Here is a 26846-nt window from a genome sequence, read left to right as displayed (position 1 = left end):
CTCTAATCGACTTAGCTTGAGTTAACTGATTACTGCAAACCAATCTCCATAGAAATGGTATGTGATTCTTCCTTTGGTCAGACCTCTAGACAGTGAGTACAATCAGTCCTATCTAGATAATCCAGGCTTAAAATTGAAGAGGTGCATTTTCTTATAAGAAAATCAGGGTGCAGGTATTAAAAGAAGGGGTAAGAGATCAAGGGCAAACAAAAATACCAGATGTCTACCATGACCTTTATGAAGCTAAACAATCTAGCGGTTAAAAGTCACTTTAGAGTTGAACAGACCTGAGTTTGAGTTCTTTTTCTATCATTTATTAAGTGTTTTAAGCTTCAGAACATTTTTTAACCTCTCTGAGCCTATTTTCCTATCTGTAAAATCAAGGTAATCATGCCCACTTCATGGTGTTATTGTAAAAACCCACCTCCGAGTATATTGTAAAGAAAATCTTTGTGTAGCTCTCATCATGTGCTGGTCACAAAAAATGGCAGCTGTTAATGTTACTACCAGCATTCCCTAGGGCAGTTGTAGAAAGAGCAAAGGCTCTTTCCTACAGAAATAGGTAGAAAAGAAGGTGCATAGCCATAGCCTAGATGCAAACCATGGTGCTGAGTCTTGTCTCAGGCTCTCTGGAGTCCATTGGCTTGATCTTGATGGCTTGATCCCCACCTCCAATTTCTCCCCACTCCCCCGCCTCCAATTTCTTATATTCTTCTCAGCCCAATACCACATGGCTTTCTCTCTACTGTGCAAATTTAGTAGGATGGGTGATCCTACTTGTTGACCAAATTTATCACTTTCTTTATACCTATTCATGACTTTGGAAAAGTCCTAATTATAGATTTTCCAATATAAGAATAATATGACTTGAAAATGGCCAAAACCTAGTTACAATTTAAGGTGAGTCCACAATTAAGAATGCTAAGTATACTAAAGCCAGTAATTTTATGATCTGTGGCCCAGTGATACAGAAGGAGGAAGTAGGGATTCAGGAAAGCCAGTTGATTTTAAGATATATCTGCAGAGGTATACCTTAACCTTGTGAATAATAATTAGGAACAACAACAACTAACAATTACTTAACCTCTTTGTGCCTTAGTTCCCTCACCTGTAAAATGGGAATAATAGTAGCTGCCTTACAGAAGTGTGATAATTAAATGGATAATTGCATATATAATGGTAAATGTTTAAGCACTTGATAGATGTGCTTAGAGCCGTGTGAAGCTCAGAACCTTGTGAAGCTGGGAAGACAAGTCAGCAGTCTCTTTCCCTGACTTGTCCCTTTGTTGTAAGCCTGTGGGCCAGCTCTGTAGCCTACAAGCAGAGTGTGAATGTGGGAGGACATCCTGTAGTTCTAGTTTGCTGTTGGCTTTAGGCTCCATAATGAGGGTCTCTGCCTACCTCTGGACCTCATAAACACAGACTTGAGAGGAAAAATTTGCCAAAGTTCAATTGCATATCAAAGAAAACCACAGAGCCAGAGAGAGCTCCCTGAGGACCCACACAGCCGCTTTGTCTACTGCCAAGCCATGGCCCCAATGCATGGATACGCCTGTAAGCCAAGAGCCAAAGCCACAAAGTTCCACCAGTTCATTTAGCCTTGGCATTTCAACGTACTGAGGGATCTGTTATTTGGGTTGTTGTCTCATTGTTAAGGGGTAAAAACAGAAACATCCCCGTCATCGGAAAACTGGTTTACTAAATTCACCACCACTACCCCAACCCCACCCCAAACCCTACCGTGAGAATAGTTCCACTGCCTTATGTGACGAAATGGAGCAAATGCCAGCTTTTCCCCACTGGTGAACCCTGATCTCCCTGTGGTGATTCTTTCCCACGGGCTGACTTGGATGGGCCAGTTTCTGATCTTAGGGTAGGTGCAACCCTGTAGCCAATGCCACCAATGCTCAATATGGGCATGGGGTCTATCCATCTCAATCCCTGCCTCTCTAAAATGAAACACTCTTGATAGTTTAATTTCTATTCCAATAGCTTTTCAAATCTTCCCTAACATTTCCCTCCACTAAAATGTACAAACAAAAAGATTCATAACTCCTTCCACGCCTGGAATTTGCTTGTTTCTTCAAACAATGCCCCAAAATGCAGTGACTATAACTTTTCTCCTTGGATGCTATGATGCTTTGACTTCCAAAACATGTCTCCAGATGGAAAGCTACATAGAGGACTTATACAGGAGAATTCTGAAGTCACAAATAGTAGCTTATTTTTGGAGACGTTTCTTTCCTTTAGGTCGACAAATACATGTTGGGCATCTGCTCTCTGCTGGGATTTTTAGGAGTGAGTCAGCCCTGCCTTCTAATTCAGCTGAACACCTAACATAGAGGGAAATGGCAGCAGGTAATTGCACTTACAACCCTGTACAAAGGAAACCCATAGAGCCACTTTTTCATGGTGGTTGAGAAGAATGTAAAAAAAAAAAAAAATGGTATCATCAAGGCCAGGCCACGCAGAAAAAGTAGGGTTTCTTCAAGTGAAGGACATTCCAGGCAGGTATAGCACGAACAAAGGAAGTCAGGCTGGAAGGTTCTAGGCATTACCACACAGTACAAAATCTTACTGGAAACATCTCAATGATAAGTAAATACTAAATTATGAGTAAAGAAAAGGTACTTAGCACTAGGAATACTTATCTGTGCACTCTATTTGAATGTTCAAAATTCATCTTTTACTAGAAGAGCTTTTATTATTTGAAGGACACAGCTTTTTTTTTTTTTTAAACAACTTTGCGTTTTTGGAAAATGTGGTCCTTGAGAAAAGACTTATGTAAGGCGGGCAAAGGTCAGTGTCTTAAATTCTGCAGTGGCCAGGATGGAGGCAGACTTCAGAATTCCCATTTTCTGAATTACCATCAGGCCACCCCGTCATCTAATCAAACTAGCCCCATGTCTTAGTTTTGAACATTTGAAGATGGAAAGAAACGTGACAGAGCAAAATCTCAGATTCCTTGGCTTTCTCATTCCTTGCGAAATCTACACAAGGCTCACATATCACTCTCCTCTCATTTGGTCAGCATCTGAATTTGTTTGGTTGTCGCGTGAGTGATGAAAACGTAAAAGCTATGTTGATATGTACAGCGTGTGGACAACCACTCCCAGGTTCTCTCTGCCCTGAGAATGCCAGAGGTACATGTACACATTCTTATACACCCAAACAGACTCTCGGTCCACTTGTGCTCCACTCAACATCACTAGACACTCGTTTAAAAAATGCAGCATACTGTGCACCGACTTGATGGGAAGCCACAGGCTGAGTTCTCAGACACTGGCCAAGAAGAGATGGGATCCAACCCATCCCCAGACCACAGGAAAAATACTTTCAACCGCAGAGCTGGCTGCAAAATATTCTTTTTGTAGGAAACAAAATGTTTCCAGCCCTAGGAGTTTTTTTCTTTTTCTTTCTTTTTTTTTTTTTTGGTCCTTTCACTGTTATTGAATAGGAAAAGCAAATGCTTAAGCAAGAGGCCAAGTAAACATCTAAGGAAACCAAAACCAGCCTCCTCCACTGGGAGAGTGGAACATAGGGTGAATGAGCGGCATGCCGGACAAGCCCTGGGCCTTTAGAAGCTTTGGGGCAAAGGAACCCAGGCGATTCTTCACATGTTTATGACTTCAGTTTAATCCCACTCCACTACAGCTCCACTTATTAATTAAATAGTCTTGGACAAGTTACTTCACTTTTCCAAGCCTCAGTTCCTTAAAGTGTCAAGTATGAATGATAGTATGGATATCATAGGTTACAGAATAAATAAAGCACATGTAGAAGTTAAACAATGCCCAGCACATAGTAGGCTTTCAAGAGATAGGATTTGGTGGGGCACCCAGGTGGCTCAGTCGGTTAAGCCTCTCTCTGACTTTGGCTCAGGTCATGATCTCACAGCTCGAGCTGTTAGCTCAGACCCTGGAGCCTGCTTCAGATTCTGCATCTCCCTCTCTCTCTGCCCCTCCCTCAAGCATGCTCACTTGCTCTCTCTCTCTCAAAATAAATAAACATTAAAAACTTAAAAAAAAAAAAAAGGAATAGTATTTGGTAAGGTAGGTTCAGTAACTCTTACAGGTCACTGTTTATTTATTTTGAGAGAGAGAGAGAGAGAGAGAGAGAGAGAGTGCAAGTGGGGGAGGGGCAGAGAGAAAGGGAGACAGAGAATCCCAAGCAGGTTCTGAGCCATCAGCACAGAACCTGACTCAGGGCTCAAACTCACAAAACTGTGAGATCATGACCCGAGCTGAAATCAAGAGCTGGAGACTCAACTGACTGAGCCACCCAGGTACCCTCAAACTATTTTCATGGATTGTTAGAACTCAAGAATTCTAGCTCCCACATTTTATAAATAAGGAAACAGTCCTAGAGAGATGAAAAGGTGTAACCAAATTAGCCAGTAGTAGGCCCAGAGCTAAGACCCAGACTACAAACTAAATGCAGACGGCAAGCAGAGTTAAGGCAACCCACATCACAGAGTACACATATGTTGTTGGTTGGCAGTGGATCTCAGACTCTAGTGTTGCCCAAGAATCACCTGGAAAATGTGTCAAGATGCAGATTCCTAGGTCTACCCCTGGCACTACCGATTTAGTCTGGGAAGGCCAAGGAATCTGAATTTTTAACAAGCTCTGCAGGAGAATTCCAAGAGGTATTCCTCTGTCCTCTGGTCAGAAAGCATTACAGGAGGAAGTCATTGGCCAAATAAATACCTGAGCCAAGGGCTAGGGTTGCATCCTATAGTTAGCACAAACAAATGACGTGGCAAGCCCTACCATAAACAGTGAAGAATATTTTCATTGTACAAAATAGTAAATGAGGTATAACATGACATTGTTTCTTCTTCTGGATCATTAACTATTTTGTAGAAGAGACACCTACAACTCATAGTTGTTTGCCTAAGATCACATATCTAATTAGAGACAAAGTTAGAACTTAATTCTAAAATATCATTATCTTTTTTCACAGTGGAGAATCTCTTCTTTCTAGCTACTTGGAGGTGAATACTGTAGGCTTATGTATGTATGATATGTATGTTATATGCCAGAATCCATGAGTTAATTTTAATCTCTGACATGATAAAAAAAAAATCATCTTAGCTTTTTGAGGTGTTCAGATGAACAAGTCCTCTCATATTATTTCTGGGGCTATAATTTATTCCATTGGCTCCCTTGTAGGCTAATGGAAGAAACTTAGTTAGGAGGAAGAGTAACAATGCCATACAATGCTGGACATTTCAGAAACACTAGAAACTATTCACACTGGTGCACACCACCTGCTCCCTTTTCATTACATTCCTACTCTTCTATATAAAACATGTATCTGACCCCAAGGTATATGAAGTTTTGTGCATCATCAGATAACCATGTAAGTGTCCTTGTTACTGGTTCCTGTGCTAAAAAAATTGGGGTGACTTCCTAGACACAGCCCAAATAAATCAATATGTGATTAGATTCGGAGTTATTCTCCAAAGGATGGGGTTTCTGTTGTTCCCTGGAGTGATGGAGCATGTAAGAGTCTCTTAGCAATTTCTGGGGTTTTGCCCCCAAAGACTAGATATGATGGTTACTTTTTTTACTTCTTGGTTCAATACTGAAGGATCTGACAAGGTACACAAGTACAGCTCCTTCACTTCTACTTTTCTCTGATGAATGCTTTAAGACAACAATTATCTTCATTTCCCAAGAGACCCTTCCGAAAGTTGTTATGAAATGCGGTCAATATAGCAAAGTGAAGCCACGGCCTGTTTGAAGAAAATCAGTAATGTACTCTGCAGTTGGATAATGCCTATTGTCTCAGAATCTCAGAATGCTCAAACTGGAACATTACTTAATTGGTAATAGTGGCCTTAGAAAAGATTTATTATGATTTAGACCAATCTTACAACTATTGTTGGCCAAAGAATTCTCCTCATAGAATCTGAGGTGAATCGGAATTAGAATCCAAATACACAGCTAACCATTGAGCATCCTTGCCCTCCTGGAGAGAATTCTGGCCTTTGGAGCTACTCCTCTGCTCCATGTCATCATTACATTCAGAAGTTGCCAACTTCTCTGCCACCATGTGAACTCATTAAAGGATGGGAGTCTGCCATACGTTCAACAAGGGAGGACCAGGGTCTTGATGTGTATGTACAGACCCCAGAACATTTCAACACACCTCTTATAGAGGAGATTCTGTTGATTTCAACCCCCCCCCCCCCAAGCATATTTCCAGCCATTAAAATGTTTCCTGAGCTTAGATACAAGTGGAAAGTTTTGGAAAATCCCACAGGAAGGAGACAGGGCCAAGAGAACTCCTTTTCTCATGCCATTCAGGAAGCACTGAACAAAATGTTTGCCCTCCAAGACAACTCGGCCCAGGAACCCAACTCTCGGGGCTGGAGAATCATGGTAGGCAGAAGAGCTCTTTGGGGAACAGGGGCAATAGAAAGTATTTGGGTTCTCATATTAACCATGTGCCAACCACAGAGCTTACATAGAGTGTACCAAAGTCCATCAGACAAACAGGACTCATCCCATGTAGTTTAAGAGAGAGAATTTAATGTTGGAAACTAGTTACAAATGTGTTGGAAGAGCCGAAAGGAAAACAGGGGCAGTGAGGCAACCCAGACACTGGCAGCAGTAGGAAGCCATCATCATCTTTAGAGCTGGAGGAGCAAGGGAAGAGGTGCTGTTACTAGAGCTCAGAGAATGAAACTGCCCAACTCCAGCTCTTTGTGGAGCTGGAACCACACAAATGTAACTAGTGTTACTGCCTGAGACACCACTGGAAGCAGAGAGAGGGAGGCAGAAATACATGGCTTCTCCCATACTTCTGCCCTCTACCCTCTCTCCAGGGCCCCAAACTAAGTAAAATCAATGGAAAGGGAGCCTGGGAAATACAGATTGCAGGATCAGTTCCCTGTGGTACCAAGTAGAGCAGGGGAAAGGCAGGGAGGGGATCTGAGCAAAGAAGCAATTGACTGGCATGGCCCACTAAGGAATAGATTCCTGATCCCCAATTTGTAAATGGGGATCTTTTAGAAAACCTTGAAGCGTAAACTGGTGGTCCTCCAAATTAGTTAGTGTTCCACACGCTTGGACTTTAAATTTGCCAGAATTCACTGGAGACGAAGACACAGTGGATGGATAATAAGGCCTTCTATGGATAATAGGGCCTTCTCCTCTCTGAGCTCAGAGGCTTCATGCAAATAGTTTACACCTTTCTCTTTCCCCTGCAGGTGTTTCCAAACTTCATTTTTCACACATTCTGATGACCATTGTCTTTTTGTAGAAGTCAGGTTCTAAAAGTAGGAAATAGTGCTGAGGGTGGAGAAGAGAATGATGGTCTGGAAGCAATGGTGGGGGGGCGTGTATAGGGAAGGAGAAAATTTTGACTCAAGATTCTGCACAATTATAAGAAATCTCTTCTGATCTCCAAGCTAATCGCTGATAGCACTCATTGAGGTCTGGGAGGAAGAGTGGAAGCAGCCACACTATCACATAAAGCAAGGCCAGCTCTTCTCTCCCTCCCAGGCCTGCTCATTCTCCTGCACTAGCCCATTCAGTGGGTGATAACCTCATCTACTCACATCAGAAACAACCCCACCTTCCAGATCCTCTCTCTCTGGGCTTAAGTGCTACTGACCTTGCCTCCTGACCATCTCATATCTCTTCCTTCTTCTCCATCTCAGTGGCCACTGCTTTGGTTCAGGTCCTCATTTCCCTGCATCCTATTTCAAACCCATATGGTAAACTTCTGCCTGAGAGAGCATTGTAACATACAGACCTGATGTCATAGCCCGGCTGAGAGTCTCTCAATGGGACTTCTGAGAGCCTTCAGGGTCAAGTCTGATTTCTCCTACCTTTCTTTGCTTTGCCTTTATATACAGACTCCATTTCTCCACACCTACCCATTGTACAGACGCTCATAACCCTCCTCAGTAGCACTAAAGAAGGACCATTTACAGTTCCCACCCCAAAGCCTTTGTTCATATTGTTTTATCAGCCTCCTTACCCATCTTCTGGTAAATCCTGATACACTGTCCAAGTGTTACTTCAAACATTATAATCTCCTCTGAATCCTTCCCTGATCAGGCTTTCCCTGCTAAGAATGCTGACCATCCTAACTAATAGTGATGCCCACACTATACTCTGTCACAATTCCCTCAAAACCTTCCTGTATGTATTTGTATGTCTTTCTCTCTCAAATATGTATTCTCCTTCTGCTACGGTTCTTCAAGGCAGGAAACTGGGCTTTGACCTCATATTCCCAGAATTTGGCACACCTATCTACCCAGAAAAGATTTGAAGGTAGAAAAAGAGGAGGGAAGGATGGAAGGAAAAGGGAGTGGCCAATACAAAGAAAACTTAATGGTCTAGTCTAGATGAAAATACAAGAGTTGTAAGAGGATCTATGTCTATGGTTAGAGCATACACAAAGGACTATTACTATAATTACAGTTTTTAGAAGATTTATTGTAAAGATTTTAAGCTGTAACATATACCATCTCTTAATTGAGGAAAAATATTAGATTTTTTGAAGATGAAAAAAGTGACCAAGACTTCACAGATGCTGTAGCAGTCATTTAGCCAACTTATTTCAGTGGGTTTTCTTTGAAAATACTTGGCCTTTGGACAAAATTACACAACATGTAATGAGACCTCCTATGCACGGGGGTCCCAGAGACAACAAAAGATTTTGGTAGAAATGCCTGCTGTTTAATTTAAACTGAGATTAGTGGTGGTTCCTGAGCCAGACTGGCCTTCTCAAGCCAACAGGATCAAATGCTAAGATTCTGAGCAAAGCCAATCACAGGGATCTTGGAGCAAAGTCTAAATGAGAAAAGGGAAGAGGGAGGTATAAAAAGGTAAGGCTAGTGCCAGGATGGGGTCATAAGTAGGAAATGGAGATCAGTCACAAAGAAGAGCCTAATACTCCAGTGCATGGTCAGTATAGCAGAGTATTTATGGAGAGAATACTCTACAAATAGCTATAAATAAGGGAGAGCAGCTTGGTATAGGGAGGCTATTGAAAGGTTAGATGCTTACAACCCTGTTAGAGAACATAGAACTGCCAGAGTTTCCCATTCCAAGGGACACTGACTGAATCTTCATTAGGGTGCTGGGATAATACTCTCAAAGAAGAACACACAACTTTGAAAAAAAGTTAAAGGTAAACCATGAAATTGATTACTACGTGGGGAAAGGGACTTTGCAAGGAGAGAATAAAGGTATAAATATCATTTATATGTCATTCTGCATCATCCATGAGGAAGAGATATCTCTACAGGGTGCACCACGGTACCTCCAGGGCCCTGCAGGTTCTCACTTGAGGAGACCAGCAATGGGTAGGCACAGGTCTGTCCCCACTGTGGGCAAGACTCCACAGAGACCTTTTCTTTCTGCTTTGATAATAAATACAAGACATTGAAGCCAAACCCAGAACATGGAAAAGATGCTGGCTGGAAAGGCCAGAACTTGGAAGTTGAGAGAGGAAGGACCAATACTTCCCCTGACTAAATGGGAAGATTCAGAGGACCATGTCCCATGTAGCTCATTCTTCCTCAGGGGTATTCTGTTGTCACACAGAACAACATTGTTACAGTAAATAACTGACGATTACTTAACAGAGATAGAAAAAGCTCTCTCAAGGCAATGACTCATTGCACTCTTTGAGAGAAGCATTCCACCTAGTGCAACCACTGAAGGTGGCCACACCACAGTGGTTAAATGGAGAAAATTTCTGCAAGTAATTCCAAGCAGCAGGCATTAATAACCTTACTTTAACGTGGGACTCACTATATGATAAGAGTTAAGAACCCAGGAATGCAGGGGAGGGAGTGTATGTATGTTCATAGGGGATAGGGGATCCTTAGAAGTCATGTGATTCAGAGCAATTTTTTTGAAGTTTATAAACTTCAATGTACTCATCTATGAAGGATGCCTAGAAATATATGGCTCATAGGGTAGTTGTGAGGCTTGAACAAGAAAATGCCCAGAATGCACTTAGCAGAGTAGTCGGCATGAAGGAAACTCTCAGTAAATGGTTAGGTAGACAGAGCAGAGAAATGAGAAATCCAGGGCTGTAGGGGCTTTGGGTGATATGTTCTTAATGCTTCCCAGATATACCAGGTGCCTCTGTTCTAACTTTTTTTTTTTTTTTTTTTTTTTTTTTTTTACTTTTTAAGGTTTATAACAATGAACCACGTTCTAGAGGTTTGACATTCAGAGAATTCTGTTACTTAGAGTCACGGATCATAATCCCAGCTCAATCTCTCCTTGCCAATTCTGAGTTAAGGATTCAGCAAGTAGGCGGTGGGGTACAGCCACTGTAGCTTGGCTCTCTAAAGGTGTTCTCAAAATCATAGTCCCTTTGGTAACAATAAAACAAGGGTCCAAGACTCAAGCACACATGCTCTTTGTCCTAGATGCCAGAATTCTTAAGCTCTGCCAAGTCAAGAAGGGAAACTTTCAGAAAGATACCCTCTGTGGAAAATGTCTGCTTCAAACATTTGAACTCAAAGGCAGTTGCCAGGGGCCATTGATTTAAAAATCCATGGAAGGTTATGGGGTGGGAGGCAGGGAGAAAGTGTGGAGGGAAGAGCAACAAGGCAGGAGGAAGGTTGAGGGAAGGAAAGACTGAATACGTCAATTCTATGGTAACTGAAAATTCCAAATTATTTACAGCAGCAGAAATTAGGAAAGCTCAATCATTTATATGGCAGTTGACAACCAATCATGCATTAGATAATGTTTAGCATATCATAAAATGTTATGATAACATAATCAGACTTACCAAATTCAAACAATTCTAGAGGTATATTTGATTTGTTTTTCCTCACACCTCCATCGTGTAAATCCTTTGTCTGCTTCCCATCCCCCTACACCTAATTTCGAAAGCCATTACAATTTTGGAAGGGTCTGAAGCCCCACCGCACCTACTGCCCCAATCAGGTTGAAACACAAACCAGCATTGTACCATGTTATGACCCTCTTAGCCACAGCGGACCCTGGGGAGAAGCAGAGACCACAGGCCCGGGCAGTGCACCGCTTGAGCGAGCATACTCCCCTGGCAACAGCAACCACATGACGAATTCTCCAAGCTGGATCTGCTTCAGCCACATGTGTGACAAACTGTGCTATTCAAATCACACACACAGACAGGGCAAGGAGCAGTACTGAATCACAGTCACATGCCAGGAGGATTTCTCAGCCAAATAATGGCAAGAGCAAGAGGAAAGAAAGCAAGAAGCAGCTCATCATCGCCTTCCTAATGTCCCTGGCCCCAGGGTGGGAGGTGCTGTTCTAATATGTAATTCAGTAAGCTTTGGAGGTAAGCTAAATGACATTCTAGATCCAGTCATCCTTGGGGAAAAACTGGCGAGGAAGATAATAAGGACCATTCATTGCAAGCCAGAAGAATCATCACTAAGGCAAGGCCTCACTTTCCAGCACTTCATTTGATTCCTAAATTAAAAAAAAAGAAAAAGTGCCTACATCTCAGAGGACATGGTATAGCAAAAAGACTTAGGCCTGGAAGTTAAACAGACTTGGTTTCAAATCTTGATACTACTACTGAATACAAGTTATTTATCCTCTTTGCTCAGTTTCTCTATTTGTAAAAAGGAGACTATACCATCTATGTTAAAGGCTTGTTGGGTCAGTGCAAATAATGCATGTAAAAAGATCAAACATGATGCCTGCAACCATCAGTAAGCAATAAAGACTAACCCCCTTCCCTTCTGAGACAATGAAAAGGGCTTTACATTAGTGTTGACTGGAGCACTGGGTCTGAGCAAGGATGCTCTTCACTACCAAACTGTGGGACCCTGAGATGGCAGGAAACAGGTCTCTACATGGCTGCCTCCTTCCCTCTGTTCCACTTTGACTTTCGCAAAATAAAGATGAAAAGGTTAAAAAATATGATAATCACAAAGCTTCTCTCATGCCAAGAAGACCAGGCAAACAAAAGACCAGAAAACTCCAAGCTTCCCAAGCCATCATATGCCTTTAGCCTATGAGATAGGCAACATGAAGCTCAAGACTAAGGGTGACCCTCCATGAGCACAAGTGACCATTTGTGGGAGAGGGGCAGAGAAGACAGCCTTGTTTGCAGGATGTTGTCTATAAAGAGTCATTCAGCTGGGAAGTCCACACTCACTGTGAAGTCCAACTCAGAAAAAGTCAAGTATTCACATGTCTGGACCAAAGAGCTTAAAATGCTGACTTTCATCTGGTAATTCATCGCAATGTGGGGTGGGATGATGCCTTTATATATATATATGTATATATATATGTATATATATATATACATATATATATATATGTATTTTTTTTTTTTTTGCAGAATTCTGTAGAACCTCTTTATAAGCCACTGAAAGTTTTAGAGGATATAAATACCACTTTGCCTGCAAACCCAGTAATTTGATTGGGCTAGGGGACATTTTTGCCCAAAGTTTTCCTATTAAAAGTCAGCACAGTAAAGTGAAAATAGCAACAGATTAGGAATTAGGAGAATTTAATTCCAGTTCCATTTCTGCCACTTATTACTTGTGTAACCCTGAATAAATCACTTAACCTCAAATTGCTTACCCCCATCTGTAAAATGAAATGGCTAGAATACAGTGTGGTTCTGAGGACCACCCTTGTGAGAATCACCGGAAGTGCTTGCTCTTGCTGAAGGGTCACTGGGGCAGGGCCTAGGAAGCATCATTAACAAACACCTGTGATTTTTAAGCTTGCTGTAGTTGAACATCATTGGATAAGATCATCTCTAGGAGGCAATCTCAGATGGAACATTGTTGTATCCTAAATGCCTTTGTTCTAAGTGAAAGCACTGGTTCATTTGTAAATCAGTTCATAGTTTATGTAGCTCTTAAATTCTTCTCTCCCCTTTGCTTTTCCTAACCAAAGATGTTGCCCCATTTTCTTCTCAGTCATAGCTAACCAAAGCCAAAATACAACATCCTGTCCAACCTTCATTCTCAAATGAGCCAAATGCATTTCAGTGTCCTTGACTCCCAGGTCACTGCCTTGTCCAAGAGATCTCATAGCTATTTCCTATGTTGTTTCCCAACTGAAAACACTTCTCTTCCCTAGCCGACAACAAGGTCTTCAGTTTGGTTCCAAAGCCCTATGTCTCTTTCACTTCCTGCAACAGCTGAGATTTCTCTGGAAATCTCTCATTCACATATTTGCCCTGGTTTACTTACTTAGGGAGTTAGAGCTGGAAGGGTCACTGCATAAGGGGATTTGGTACCAGACAGTGTGTAAAAATAAAACTAGTCAGAGCTAGAGGAGAATGACAGAGGTGATAAAATACTGGTAAGATGAGTGGCTCAGTAAAGGGAAAGACGCCTAAACACTCTGCGAGTGGATCAGTCACTCAGCCCCTGTTGGTCAGAGATGGTGATCCTCAAAGAGAGAAGGGCATGTGGTAATTCCTCCATGAAAGCAAATATATTTGATTTACAGTACTATTCTTTATTCATAGATAATGTCTTTTCTATTTTTTTTTTTTTTTGGTGTGCAAGTAGCTTTTCCTTTTTGAAATGATGATAACACTTAATTTTGTAACTCCACTTGCTAAAAAATGACATTAAAAACCCCATGATGGTCTCCCGCCTTGTTTTGTTTTGATTTTGATTTTGATTTTTCTTGACTCCATGTGGCTCAAAATCTCCTAGGAAAAACTGACTTTGCCCCTCAGCAAAGGTACATTGTCTATCATGGCCAAGGGAGACCCCCATCAGAAACATGGCAGCAACTGTACTAATGAATTTATAACTGTCAATTTCCAATGGAACCCCTTCAAGGGAAAGTTTATCTACTTGAGCCCATTCAGAGGTAGTGATATTTTTGAGTACATTGAGTTTTTCCAGAGGGAGTCCAATGAAGTTTGGGTTTTTTTGTAGGTGGGTGGGAGAGGCATTGATATTCCTATCTTAAATGTGGAGACAGAACCAGGAAGTGTCCCCTTGGGTGTCTATGTTGTCCTTTCTCAGATGGAGCTTGTCTTTATGCTCTGAGTCTTAGCTCACTGCATTCATTTGCTGTTACTGCATAATTTCAGGTAGGATTTCCTCAGATTTTAATATATTTGCCTGGTGACCTGAAAAAAAAGAGTCCTTTTAAAAGTCACCATTCTGGGTTCGGCTTTTGTACATTTTCCCAATCTGTTCAATACCTGTTAGAGCACTTCTGATGGAAGAGTGTGGGCAGGGGTTAGATTTCACACTTGAGCAGCTCTGAAAAGGGATGGAACATTTATACCCAAGGCGATGTACCTGGCTGGGATTCTATGTTCCTTTTGCTATTTCTGCAGACATTTATGCTTAAAAAGAAATTTCTCCCACCCCTGCAGCCAAACCTCTCCTCTGGTTGGATACACACACACACACACACACACACGCACACGCACACACACGCACATGCGCGCGCCTCCTGCCCTCCATGTCCTCCTTGCCTAAAAACAGCAGACAGGCTGAGATAGAAATAGAACAAACACAATGACCTGGAACCATTTTACAACGAGAAATGAATAACCATTTCACTCATTTTTGAGTGAGGGCAACTAAGCCTGAGTTCCTCTGGAGGAATCTGCAAGTAGTGAGACATAAAACTGATTCCATGAGGTAAAACATCCTCTTCAATGTCTTTCTCTGGGTGAATACGATTGTATGCGTGACATTCTTGCCCCAAACCTACACTTCACCTTATCTGGGAGAAAAGATTTCTCATCTCTTTAGTTAGTCAGCCCTCCAATAAGCCTATCCAAGCACAGATAGCAGAACTCATGACTTGTGGAAGATGGCAACAAAGATTTCTTATCCTTTCCCTCAGCCAAAGACCCCATGCTGCCTGTTCCCTTAAAGCAGCTGTGGAACCCCTCTCCCTCACTCAGTCTGGGTCCGTGTTTAGGGCTCTGGTTTGCTTACACAGTGGAATATTCCAACTAGGATTTCAAAGGAAGCCTGGCTACCACTCTCCCAGAGCCCCCAGCAGGCTGGTTCCACAAAAAGATATTCCTATATTCAGTCTTTGTACAGCACTTCTTTATAAGTATCTGCTATAATCGTCAAGGTCTGATGCCAACCTTTTTAACTGACAAACACTGGCACTTTAAGGGAACTATTAAGCTGCATAACTCAATTCTTATGGGGAAGAGTGATTCCAAATAAGCTATATGGCTTTCTTCCTTAAGACCGGGTTCATGCATAGATAGGAGTTTCTCTCTCTCTCTCTCTGATTTTCAAAATAAATGTATTGAATGTATAAGTGTCAAGCATTGTTCTGCCTCTGAGGGTACACAAATAAGATTCAGTCACAGCGCTCAAGGGGTTGGCAATCTGGGTTTCACTCATGCAAGAACAGAGACAAGTACTAAGTGCAGTTTGCAGTGGGCAAAACTGAGGGAAAGGGGGCTGATTAAGGCTGGGTGTCAGGAAGTCTTCACAGCGATGGTGTTTGAGTCTTTTAAAACACAAAATGGATACTGAGAGAAGAATTATATCACCAGGAAGGGGACACGAAATACTTCCAAGATGCAAAACAACCTGGGACCTTGAGGAAAACCTAAGGATTCCAGTAGGGATCAGGAGCCTGAGTAGTATTATTGGTCTTGTCAACAATTTACTGGGTACTTTAGGCTCTTCCCCCAAGTGTTCTTCTTTATTTTTTTTTAAGTTTACTTATTTTGAGAGAGAGACAGCATGAGCAGAGGAAGGGCAGAGAGAGAGAGAGAGAGAGAATCCCAAGCAGGCTCCACACTGTCAGTGTAGAGGGCTCCAACTCATGAAACCATGAGATCATGACCTGAGGGGAAACTGAGAGTCGGACACTTAACTGACTGAGCCACCCAGGTGCCCCTTCCTCAAGTGTTCTTTAACTTCCAGGTGACTGCTAAATAAAGGATGAAAATATTATTATAAAATCCTTTTAAATAAGCCTCCTATATGAATAAGTCACCTCTTCCCCGTTCGTTGAAATGAGAGTCATAATATTTCATCAAGAGGGTGTGAAGCTTTAGTTGGGATTAATTTACTTCATTACTTCTTCCAGGGCACTGAAAAATTTGTATAATCCCCATATGTGGTTTGTAGGAATGGACTTCATGATGATTTGATGAGAAATAGTATGAACATTTCATCAAGTTTTTCATCTTCTTTTCAAGTATTAGCACCCTTACTTCAGCTTTTGCAGCCCCTCATGGCAGCCCGCGTGGTCACTGCAAGCGCCTCCTGAAGGAAGGTCTCAGCCCATCCGTTGTGCATGCTGTGGCCTCAACAACCCCCACAGAACCTTCTCTGCAGTGGGGCCCGCCCTCTCCTCCAAGCTCAACGAACTCATCATGCCCTGCGGCATGTACCATTCACATGTTCACCTCTTTCCCCAGTAGACTGTGAACAACTTCAGGGCATCAACTTACTCCTATTTTGAATCTCTGGCATCTTACATGGTGACTAGTGAATGAGGTGTCAAGTGAATGAGGGCACAGACCCTCTGCTCTTGTGACAGGGCCAAACCCAACCTGTGCCTTCTGAATGTGTGATTTGCTTTCTTTTGCTGTTCCTCTTCACCCCAAATCTTCCCTTTCTTTTCTCTGTAACAGACATCTATCTATTTAAGGCGCCGGTTTTCAGCCTTGGCTGCACAGTAGAATCCACTTGAGAGAGCTTTACAAATAAATAGTTGTGCCCAGCCCCATCGGCACAGATTTTGATTTAATTGGTCAGGGTGGGGTTCTGGTGTTGGTATTTTGTAAATGCTCCCGTGATGAGTCTAAAGTGCAGCCAGGCTTGAGAAATACTGATTTAAAGTGATACTCAAGCCCCACCACCTTCTAAAAAGACTAATGTGCCTCTGATGAGTTTACCTTGCTCTGGATTCAAAGCAGGTACCATTTTCACCACTTATTAGGTAACAAATCAAACACTGCCTTGTGACAGTACTTCGATATTAGTTTGTTCTTGGACTCCTGCACTTCGTTTTGATTGTTTATGAGTGTTCACACATGTATCAGCTCTCATACGAGACCAGAAGGACCTTGAAGGCAGGAACTGTGTCTTCTCCTTCTTTGCATCCCCATGCCATGTACATGGTGGACCAGAAACATATTTTTGATTATTTAAAAAAAAAAAAACCAACTCAAAATACTAAAAGAGAAAAAAAACCTAGTAGAAGCCACTTTAATTCTACTTTAAAGATATGTCTTTGGTAAGAATAAAAATGTTGCAAAAAGGGTGGGGCAGGATTGAAGCAGACTCGAAAAAGAGTAAATAAAAGTCAAATGGAAAAAAAACTAAATTAGTCCAAAAGAAAATGTTTCCCAGTTTCTTAAGAGGGTTTTTGCAAACACTGAAGCAGAATAAACAAGAGAATTAACTCGGCTTGTGCCCTGATAAGGAGATTTCTTTTTTGGTTATATAATTTTACAAAGTTTCCAGGGTGTAAAGAAAATAATCAGCCAGGGAGGACTCCTTCCCTTGGACTTTACAATTCAGCTCTTGGTTTAATCGGCTCGAAGAGCTGCTCAGTTTGACCTGACCTCCTTCCAGCCCTGTGATCTCAGACTAAGCCTCACATTCAAGAGCCCTGGTGTAGAGCTCAATGTCATAGAAACGGGATAAAACATAATCCTCATTCCGTGTCCTTGATCCCTTGGTGTAGTGGCCTCTGTGCTTTGGTGGGGGTTGGGAGAGCTATGCCTGGTATCTTCTCCTAGTGGTTGGTGTTCCATAGACCTGCCAACGCTAGAATGATCTAAGCATGTTCCCCTACTAAGTAGTGTTTTAAGGAAGTACTATTTGGAACAATTGCCTTAAAGACTACTTTAAGCCACTGTTTTGTGCACAGATCCCAGAAAAGGTTTATCTTCATATGGCTTCTCTACTTTGTCATGAAGTAAGACTACAGGAAAGGCTCAGTGTCTCATAATGCACACCTTCTACTAATGCAATATAAGTTCATCAGAGAGAGAGAGATGTTTTCTATATCAAATTTTATCCTAGTTATTAGGCCACAAATTGAAGGACTGGTCCCCAAAGGCATGCACATTTCTAGAGATTGATTAAGTATAAGTTCTCTTGCCTGGGTTGGCCATTTTAATGCTGGTCATATTTTACTTTGCTACAGCATTTTATTATATTTTACTGTTTTATGTACATATTTTACTAATTTGTGTGTGAAAACATCATCCAAAAGCATTTAACTCTGCTCTTGATTGATCAGCAATGAAAGTAACATGTTGTTCTTTGTAGATTAAGATAACACCACTGACTCATTTGATAGGATATGAGTTGATAGACTGTCACTGATCCATCCATGCTGTGCTCCTCGTTCTTGTGACTAGTAGCTTGTATTTGACCTCATGAGCCAAGAACCGAGGGCCACCAAAACTCTGCAGTTACTAAAGAGACATAAAATAATAGCATTTGTCCTACCAGCCACTTCCTGTTGACATTAAAAACATGGAAATGACTGGTTAATTTATTAAAACAAAAGGAAAAGAAAAATATGGATCTAGCTTCTTTATTTACTAATAAATGCTAGCTAGAATTGGTAAAAACAGGATCTGGGAGCCTGGAATCCATGATTCCACATACAATAGACTACATCACAAAATCGATGTATGACATCTAAAACCTAAAAGAGAGATAAACTACACATTGTCAAGGAGAGGAGTTAAAGATCCATGAAAATGAATGGATTTAACACTGATTCACAAGGACTTTTGCTTCCTCAAATAAGAATGCAGGTAGTAGTGCTTGACAATCCTTAATGATATCCCTGATAGCTGCAAACAGGGTCTATTTAACATAATTTATAACATAGGGTACAAACCAAAGGTCATTAGGTTCCACAGGAACATCCTTGGATATGTTCCACTGAAAAGAGAAGTAATGGATTCAGAACCCAGGATACTTGAATCATCGGGGAAAAGGTATCACTGAGGTAATGAGCACGCCAGGGCCTGAAAACTTAAGAATGTTTCCCTAAATGAAAACAAGCAGCTCCATCTTCTCAGAACATGGCTGACTCAATCATCAAGCTGGAATGTTATTTACACAGTCCCAAGCAAACCAAGAAGAACCCTCTGGTCTGTAACCGAGGGCACTTGGAAAGTTAGGTCTGGAACAGGCAAAGGCTCAGGTCTGTTTCTGATGATTCCTGACTCCTTGAAAGAGAGCCAATTTACCTAATGCAGGTAAAGGGCAACAACTCCCTGCCACCTCCCCCAGAAAGGACCACCAGCGTGATATTTCATGCCTCTTTAGTTAATAACTTGGATTGTAATATAATCAGCAAGATGGGCAAATCTGGGTTCTGAATTTTGCCCCATCCAGCAAATCATAACAATCACCCTGTCTTCTTCCTCCTCCTGCTTGTGGGAGAGGTCATGCTAGAACCTGGTCTACACAAGAGAGTAAAGCTGCTGTTAGACACTGGGAAAAATAAGTTCCCTAATTATGAAATATTTGAGCAAAGGGGTCAGACTGTGGTGTCGCTTCCTTCAGAGTAAAAAGAGAAGATTAAGAACAGGGTAGAAAGTAACCTTTCTGGATGGAAGGTGGGGAAATCTTACTTGAGGCCAGGATAGAAACCCTAGATAGGGAGCTCTGAGAGAGCTATCATCCTTTTGGGGGTCTCTCTAGCATCCTTCAGTACTGGAACCTACTGGTTTAGGAGTTAATGCACAAACAACTAGGGTCTGGGGAATGGTTTAATCATGTGGCAGAATCTGTCTGGCCTACAGTTTTCAAACATACTAACCTCAAGAAAAAGCACCATCACTATTTAATTTGTACACAAATTATCTAGTCCTCAACAAACACCAGCTAAGTAAAATGATCATTCACCTTTTAGAGATGGAGAGTTTGAGACCCCTAGAGGGGTGGACCTTGGTCACTTACAAGCCACTGGCAAATATCAGGAGGCATGTTAACTCAATGGGCTCTGTTTTTAGACATGGTTTCCTGTGAGTGGCTTCTTTCCCACTTCATTGTAACTGCTATCTTTACCTACCCCTGACAGTGTTGGCCCAGGACAGACAACGTGGCCAGTGCTTTCAGAAGATGAACACTCATATTGCTAAGTACATCTTGTTGTCTGACCTTGACAGTCAGAATACATTGCCAAAGCACTCACCTGTCTTCTCTCTGAACCAAGGTACTGGAAAATCAGCCGGGTGTTCACACTGTGACTCCAGGTGTTTCCTAGGGCAGCCGTCACACAGCTGGATCCAGAGGGGCCTGAAATGAAACAGGGCAAAGCCATGACTATGAATGCCCTTTCTTGTAATGGTGTTTCACATAAACAAAAGTCCAGTCATTGCTCATTGCTTAGAGACGACTGGGGGGCTCAGTTCATTACCACAAAAGTTGACAAATTAGAGAAGAAGGAGAGGGGTTAAGGGACATGAGACTAAAAATAAAAACCAGCATGAATTTCCTTCAGCCTCAGCGAAAGCGACCACCACTGGGCTAAAAGATAACAGAGTTATATATCAGTAAGAGATTGCATGCAAGGCAGCTTGGAGCCATTGCTAGTAATAAATCGAGCCACTCAACATCCACAGTAAAAAGGCATAATGCTACTACATAGAATAAGAGCCAGTTATGAAATAGTCTTAGTTTAACAGAGTTGTAAGACTTTTTTAGCTTGATAAGAGTCTTAACTCAATTTTCCTAATCAATGTAGAAATGGTGGAATATGTGTATAAAATTCCTTTGTCCTTCCAACCCCTGCACACACACACCCAGAAGAGAACTCTGGAAGATCTAACCATTTCATGTCTCATCTGTTTTAGACATCCTTATCCCCAGAGAAACATTTTTTCACCTTCTAAGACTTTCCTATAAAGGGGAGGAGCTGAAGTATTCATCTGAGTTTCTAGTCTACTCCAGGTTGAGCTTCAGCTACCTTACATCTCCAGAGCTTCGCGGATCTCTCTTGATGTCACCAGAAACTATTCCTGCTCTCCTCCTCTTGTTCCTCCTCAGAGGCAGGCTCATGAGTCCCACCACTTAGAAGCCAGGCCCCCATCATATCTGGCACATCTTGAGGTCTCCTCTGAATTCCTGTGCCCACTTTGGCCCTGGGCCATGGGAGGAATCTTAGCCCTAGGGGGGCAGAGTGAGACATTCAGTTTGCCTTATATCCACAAGATGCCATATCTTTTAAATGAGGAGACTAAGAACAAAGAGGCTGAAGTCCACTGAATTAGCTAAATCCACACGAAGTCTTGAGCTTCTCATTCATTGCCTGCTTACTGTATCATTTGATTTTCACCTCTCAGTCTGGAGTAGGAATTGGTCTTCTTTTCTGGATCAGTCATCTTTCAGGGTGGTTTTATCAACTTTGCATGGCCTAACACTCCTGAGCCCAAATATTATGGCAGATGAAGGCGGGTCTGTGGTTCTAGGCTGGAGGTGATTTTGTTGGCAATATCTAAGTGGAAGAGCTACTGGCATCTAGAGGGCAGAGGCTGGCGATGTTGTCAAACACCCTGTAAGACAGAGAACAGGCCCCCATAACAGAGAGGTATCCATCCCCAAACATAATAGTGCTGAAATTGAAAGCCCCTGGGTTAGATAACACCAACCATACATTTTCTCCGGTTCAAGCAGGCACAGGAATGACTTAGATAGAAATCAACGACTGGGACCTCAACAAGCCTGGGAGTTTCAGAATGAAGAATTTAGCATAGGAAAGAACAAAGTTTAGGGTGACCTTGCTTCATTATGCACATAATTTAAAACATATACAAATTTATTTGGAAAACACACGATCTAGACTGTGCTCATGTGACCACATCACTCCCTTACCTAAACTCCAGCAGCAGCCCGCTGTACTGAGGAGAAATACTAACTCCTGAACAATGCATCCAGGGCACTTTGTCATCTGCGTCTGTGTCTCTCTCTGGCCCCATTTCTCTAAGCATTCTCACTGGGTGGTCTCCCGTAACCTCCTGACTTCTCTGTCCCCATTATCCTTGACCTCTTGTCGGCAGTTGATAAAGCTTCCCCCTCCTTTGGCATACTGCTTCTACTGGACCAAGTGGAGTATTCTTTTCCTTCTCTGCTACTCTTCTCTCTCTCTTCCTAGTTGTGGGGGGACCTCAGGGGATGGGCCATGACAAATTTTTCTCCTACCACCTAAGTGCCTTCAGTGGCTAGGAAGGTAATGTGCATTAATAAAGAGGCCAGGTGTTTGCATCTTAAAATACAGGAATTCTTTACTACCACAAAGTGATACACTCTCTCTTCCATTCTTCTTGAAATACACAATCCTCTCATCTTTCATTTTCCCCAGTTTGACAGAGACGTATTAACAGAGAAATACTTTCTCTTATAAGAAAACCAACCCTGCAAAGGCAATAGCAACTGATTGTTCCTTTCTTTTTTGCATTTTTGTAAAACAGCTTTTTTGAGATAATTCACACATCATGCAATCCACCCAAAGTGTACAGTTCAATGGTTTTTACTATATTCGCAGTTGTTCAAGCATCACTACAATCAACTTTAGAACACTTCATTGCCTCAAAAAGAAAGCCCATACCCCTTAACTATATAAGCCTCAAGCCCCTCTTTCCTCTCCCTCAGCCCTAGGTGACCATTACTCTGCTTTGTGCTTAATATTAAGTATCAGGAGATGATGGGGAGTAGAGGAGACTGTGGTGAATGAGACAATCCATCCATGACCTCAAGGCTGCAGACCCTGTCTCGCTCTAGCTATTATTATCATGTGACAATATGAGTTCATAGTCAGCCACATCTTTTGACTTTTAAAAGAGAAGTCAGAAGTCCATGTTTTAAGTATAATCTACAGATTTTAAAATGTTAGTTTAATTACAAAAATTTTAAACATACAAATGAACATAATTATGAGCCATACATGACTCATTCCCACCAAGCTTGCGATGTCTGCTCCATATGGATGTCCTCACTGTTGACGAGGATGTGACCCCAATGTGGATGATTTTGTAGCCTTTGTCTCAATCTGTGACCGGCTTCAGCACCTGTCTTCCATTTTTAACAAGAACTACAAGCCTGACATAATGAATAGCAGCACTATTAATTCAGCATCTTCAAATCAAGCTCACTTTTTCCATTATAACTTACTCTTCCCTGTCTCTTTCTTTGGCCTTCTAGTTAATCTGGTTCAGAACCTCAGTTCCATTTTTAAATTTCTCCTTCTCCCATGCTTCTCAGTTCCAATAAATTGTGATGTCCTATTGATTTAGCTGTAAAATCTCACCTATATCCATTCCCTATCCTCCATTCCTCCTACTCCAACCTTAGATCAGGTCCACATTAGCTCTCACCTGAGGGTGGCTCCTAGAGCTAACTGATGTCCATACTGCTGTCAGTTCCTCAAAGCCCATCCTCTCTTCTGCCTGATTAACCTCCCCAAGCCACATCTAAGCACACTTCCCTGCTGCTTCTCAGCATGCTCAAAAACTTTCAATGGCTCCCAAGTGCCTCCAAAGAGTTCTACATTCCCCAGATTGGCATTCGAAGCTCTTCCAGCCTGTGCCTGATCTGCCTTTCCACACCACTTCCCTCCATTCCACTTCAAAGAGACTTTGTTCCAATTCAATCACTTCTTCCCCATGTCCCCTCCACACCTGAAATGCCTCTGAGTCCACATGTTGTCTTTGATACTACTTCCTGCGTGCCACTTCCTTGGTCATCACAGACGTAACGTCTTCCTCCTCTAAACTCCTGTAATACTTTATTTCACTCTCTCACGCTATGCCATCTCTTTCTATCCTGTGGTATATTACTTGTGGTGTGCTTCTCTTATCACTCCTAATACATACTTTAAGAGGCCCAAATCCATGTCTGATTCATGCTAGCATGCCTGAATCACTTAACTTATGCCTCATTCTGTGTCACTGACACATGGAAGATAATGAATACTGATTCAATAGTCAATAAGTTATTCCTACTAAACTTGGAACCATGTTACTATATATTCAGTTTAGCAGCAGATTTACATTCTTAATTTTATCTTGCTTAAGCTAAACTTAATGGCATTTTTGCATTTTTCAAGCAAACTGTAGAAGCTTGTTGCGTACGTGCCTGCTAAGTGATAGGATGAAGTAAGGCTGAACTTCCAAGTTTGCCACGAGAAAGCTACATGTGAAAAATTAGGAGTTGTTAATTAGTTAAGCACTCAAAAAAAATTTTTTTTCAGTAATAGACTGATAGGCACTTCCCAGGTTCTGGAAGATGTTTTCAGGGGTCAGAGCCACATTTGGCCAGTGGTGACTATTTAAAGAGTGCCATGGGGGCGCCTGGGTGGCTCAGTTAAGCATCCGACTTCAGCTCAGGTCATGATCTCGCGGTCCGTGAGTTCGAGCTCTGCATTGGGCTCTGTGCTGACAGCTCAAGCCTGGAGCCTGCTTTGGATTCTGTGCCTCCCTCTCTCTCTCCATTCCTCCCCTGCTCATGCTCTGTCTCTGTCCCTCAAAAATAAATAAATGTTAAAAAAATAAAATAAAATAAAGAATGCCATGCCCCTAAGCTAATGAAAACAGTATAAGAAAGTATCGATATACTTTCCATACACTGGCTGCTTTCTGGACAGGTAAGCTCAAGTCCCAACTAAAGGCAACAAGTGTAAATGACCACGGAAAAGTTCCTAATGGAAACCCTGACTGAGTGGCTTGAAAAGATCTAAAAGATTCAGGAGTGCTTACAAACATTACGCCACCACAAGAGCAATCACAGAAGGCCTTGAAAGTTAATAATAAGAAAAGACAATATTTTTAAAGTACTATAAGGGAGCACTAGGTGAGCCCTATATGTAAGGAGAGCTTACATCTTGTTTGAGCTTCATATCTTAGTTACATCTCTCTTGATCCCACAACCACCTATGAGGTAGGTAATATCATCACCCCTATTGACCAACTAAGGCTGTGAGAGATTAAGTAACGCTCCCAAGGTCACGTGGTTGGTTAATGACAGAGCTGGGGCACAAACCAGGCAGACTATCTTCACTGCTACCCTAATCAGCCTTCTCCAGGCATTATGTCAATTAGCCTGCAACTCTGCCAGCCCGGTGGGCCTTGGGAAGGGCTTGGAGAGCCTGAAGGCCCATCTCTAGGAAGACACTGATGGAGGCGTAGTGTGAGCATTCCATCACTCATCTGAATCTGTGTGTCACTCAGACTCCACAATCAGCTTCCTCTGTTCTGATGTTCAATGGTAACCCAGGGCAAGGGGTTTCCAGAAAGATCATGCATGCCCTGGCTTGGCAAGTTATTTAACCTCCATCAACTGGCCCAGCACCTGATTCATGTAAATCAGGTAGTCTGAAACTGACCCTTTCTGGTTGGAGGCTTAAAAATCTGGTCGGCGTTGTAAAGTTATTTCACTTAATAGGACCTCAAACGTGGGAAAACGACTGAAGGGTGGTTACAGGTGGTAGGATTATTTGAGACAGAAGTGGGAGAAAGGGAGGTGGGACACTGTCAGTTACTATAAATTTGTAACTTTATTTTCATCTAGAAAATTCAGTGGCCTCATGTCTTTGGATTTTAAACATTTCTATGAGAGGGCTGGCATAAATAATCATTAATGCTGTTTATGGGAAATTAAAGGTAGAAGGCATCTGCTTACTGGCCTTTCAAAAAAGGTGATTTCCTGCCCAATGACCTAATTGGTCAGGAAATAGATAAGTGAATCTTTTCTATGCTCACTTTAAGCGGAAGTTCTAAAAATTAGGGCGCTCTTTCCCTCTCTCCTTTTTGATGACTCTGACATTTAGACCTGCCAAGGCAGTATGATTTCATTGTACTGGAATTTGGTTGGTTTCAATACAAATAGAAAACTCAAATAAGTGAACTAGGTTTTGAAAATATTTTCATTATTGGGGATTTTTTCAGCATCACAGGATTGAGCTTGTAGAAGTATTCGAGTAAGCTACATGGAGAAAATCTGTTTACAGTGAAGCCAGGTCTCTCTAAAACAGACTGTGGGAACATTTGTTATCCACTCTCTGAGACCCTTTTAGGTAAGTCAAAGCATGTTTTCTTTCTCTGTGACTGCCTACCCATCTGCAAAATGTGAATACTAATTCCTGCCTCCAGGCAACCAAAGGTTCTTGGTGACTCTTAGATGAAGATATTTGATATGTATAAATGACAGGAACAATGATGATCAAACCCTGATGATGAAATTCTAGGGAGAAAGAAAGCTTAATTATCATCTTATACATTTTTTAATTTTTCTAATAATGAGGCAAGCTAGGAAAGCTCAGGAATGAAATGGTTAAAACGACAGGACTTGGATTCTGGAATATCCTTCATGAACACTATCTTTTGGATCCAGTTCCCCACTCCTTTGGAGGGGGAGTTGGTTATGAAGATACATTTCTCACAAGGCCAGGGGCTGTCTCTGTTCTGCACACAGGGCATAGTCCTTGTGCAATCAGCCTGGAGGAGGATAATCAGGTTGCTATGTAGCCTTGATTTCCAAAAAGGTAATGGGCCTCTGGTACCAACCGGTGTCAGTATGTAGAAGAGGCCTGTTGGGGGCCTTCAATGAGGAAGCTCCTTCTCTGAAAACATTTCAATTTATGACTCCTGTGCTAAGCATTTCTGGGAGGTCAACTGAATCTCCAGTACATAACATAAAAGTGTCTGTCCTGTAGCAAAAGGATCAACTTTAAAAGAATAGACTTTTCCATGTTAAAAATATTACAAGTATAAACAAAGCACTGATTCCAGAACAGGGGGAAGGAAAAATTCAGGGCGTAAGAGGGCTGGATATTCTGAACATTGGTCCCTCCTGTCCCTTTAGATAAAAGGCAACTTGTTGAGACTAGAAAGAGGAAGAAAGAAAGAAAGAAAGAAAGAAA

The 26846-nt window shown here is 41.9% G+C and overlaps 1 protein-coding gene across 2 annotated transcripts in view; it reads right to left on the bottom strand.

Annotated features, from left to right (window-relative positions):
• RAD51B (RAD51 paralog B) overlaps positions 1-26846 on the bottom strand; it is a 640959-nt gene that overhangs the window by 100975 nt on the left and 513138 nt on the right. For both annotated transcript variants that reach the window (XM_042943592.1, XM_042943590.1), the window contains exon 9: positions 20127-20230. In XM_042943592.1, the coding sequence (XP_042799526.1) occupies positions 20127-20230 (104 nt within the window). The remainder of the gene's footprint in view (positions 1-20126; positions 20231-26846) is intronic.

Source organism: Panthera leo, chromosome B3 (genome assembly GCF_018350215.1).
Source record: "Panthera leo isolate Ple1 chromosome B3, P.leo_Ple1_pat1.1, whole genome shotgun sequence".
In the NCBI taxonomy this organism is placed as follows: domain Eukaryota; kingdom Metazoa; phylum Chordata; class Mammalia; order Carnivora; family Felidae; genus Panthera; species Panthera leo.
This window is presented reverse-complemented; position numbering and strand designations above follow the sequence as displayed.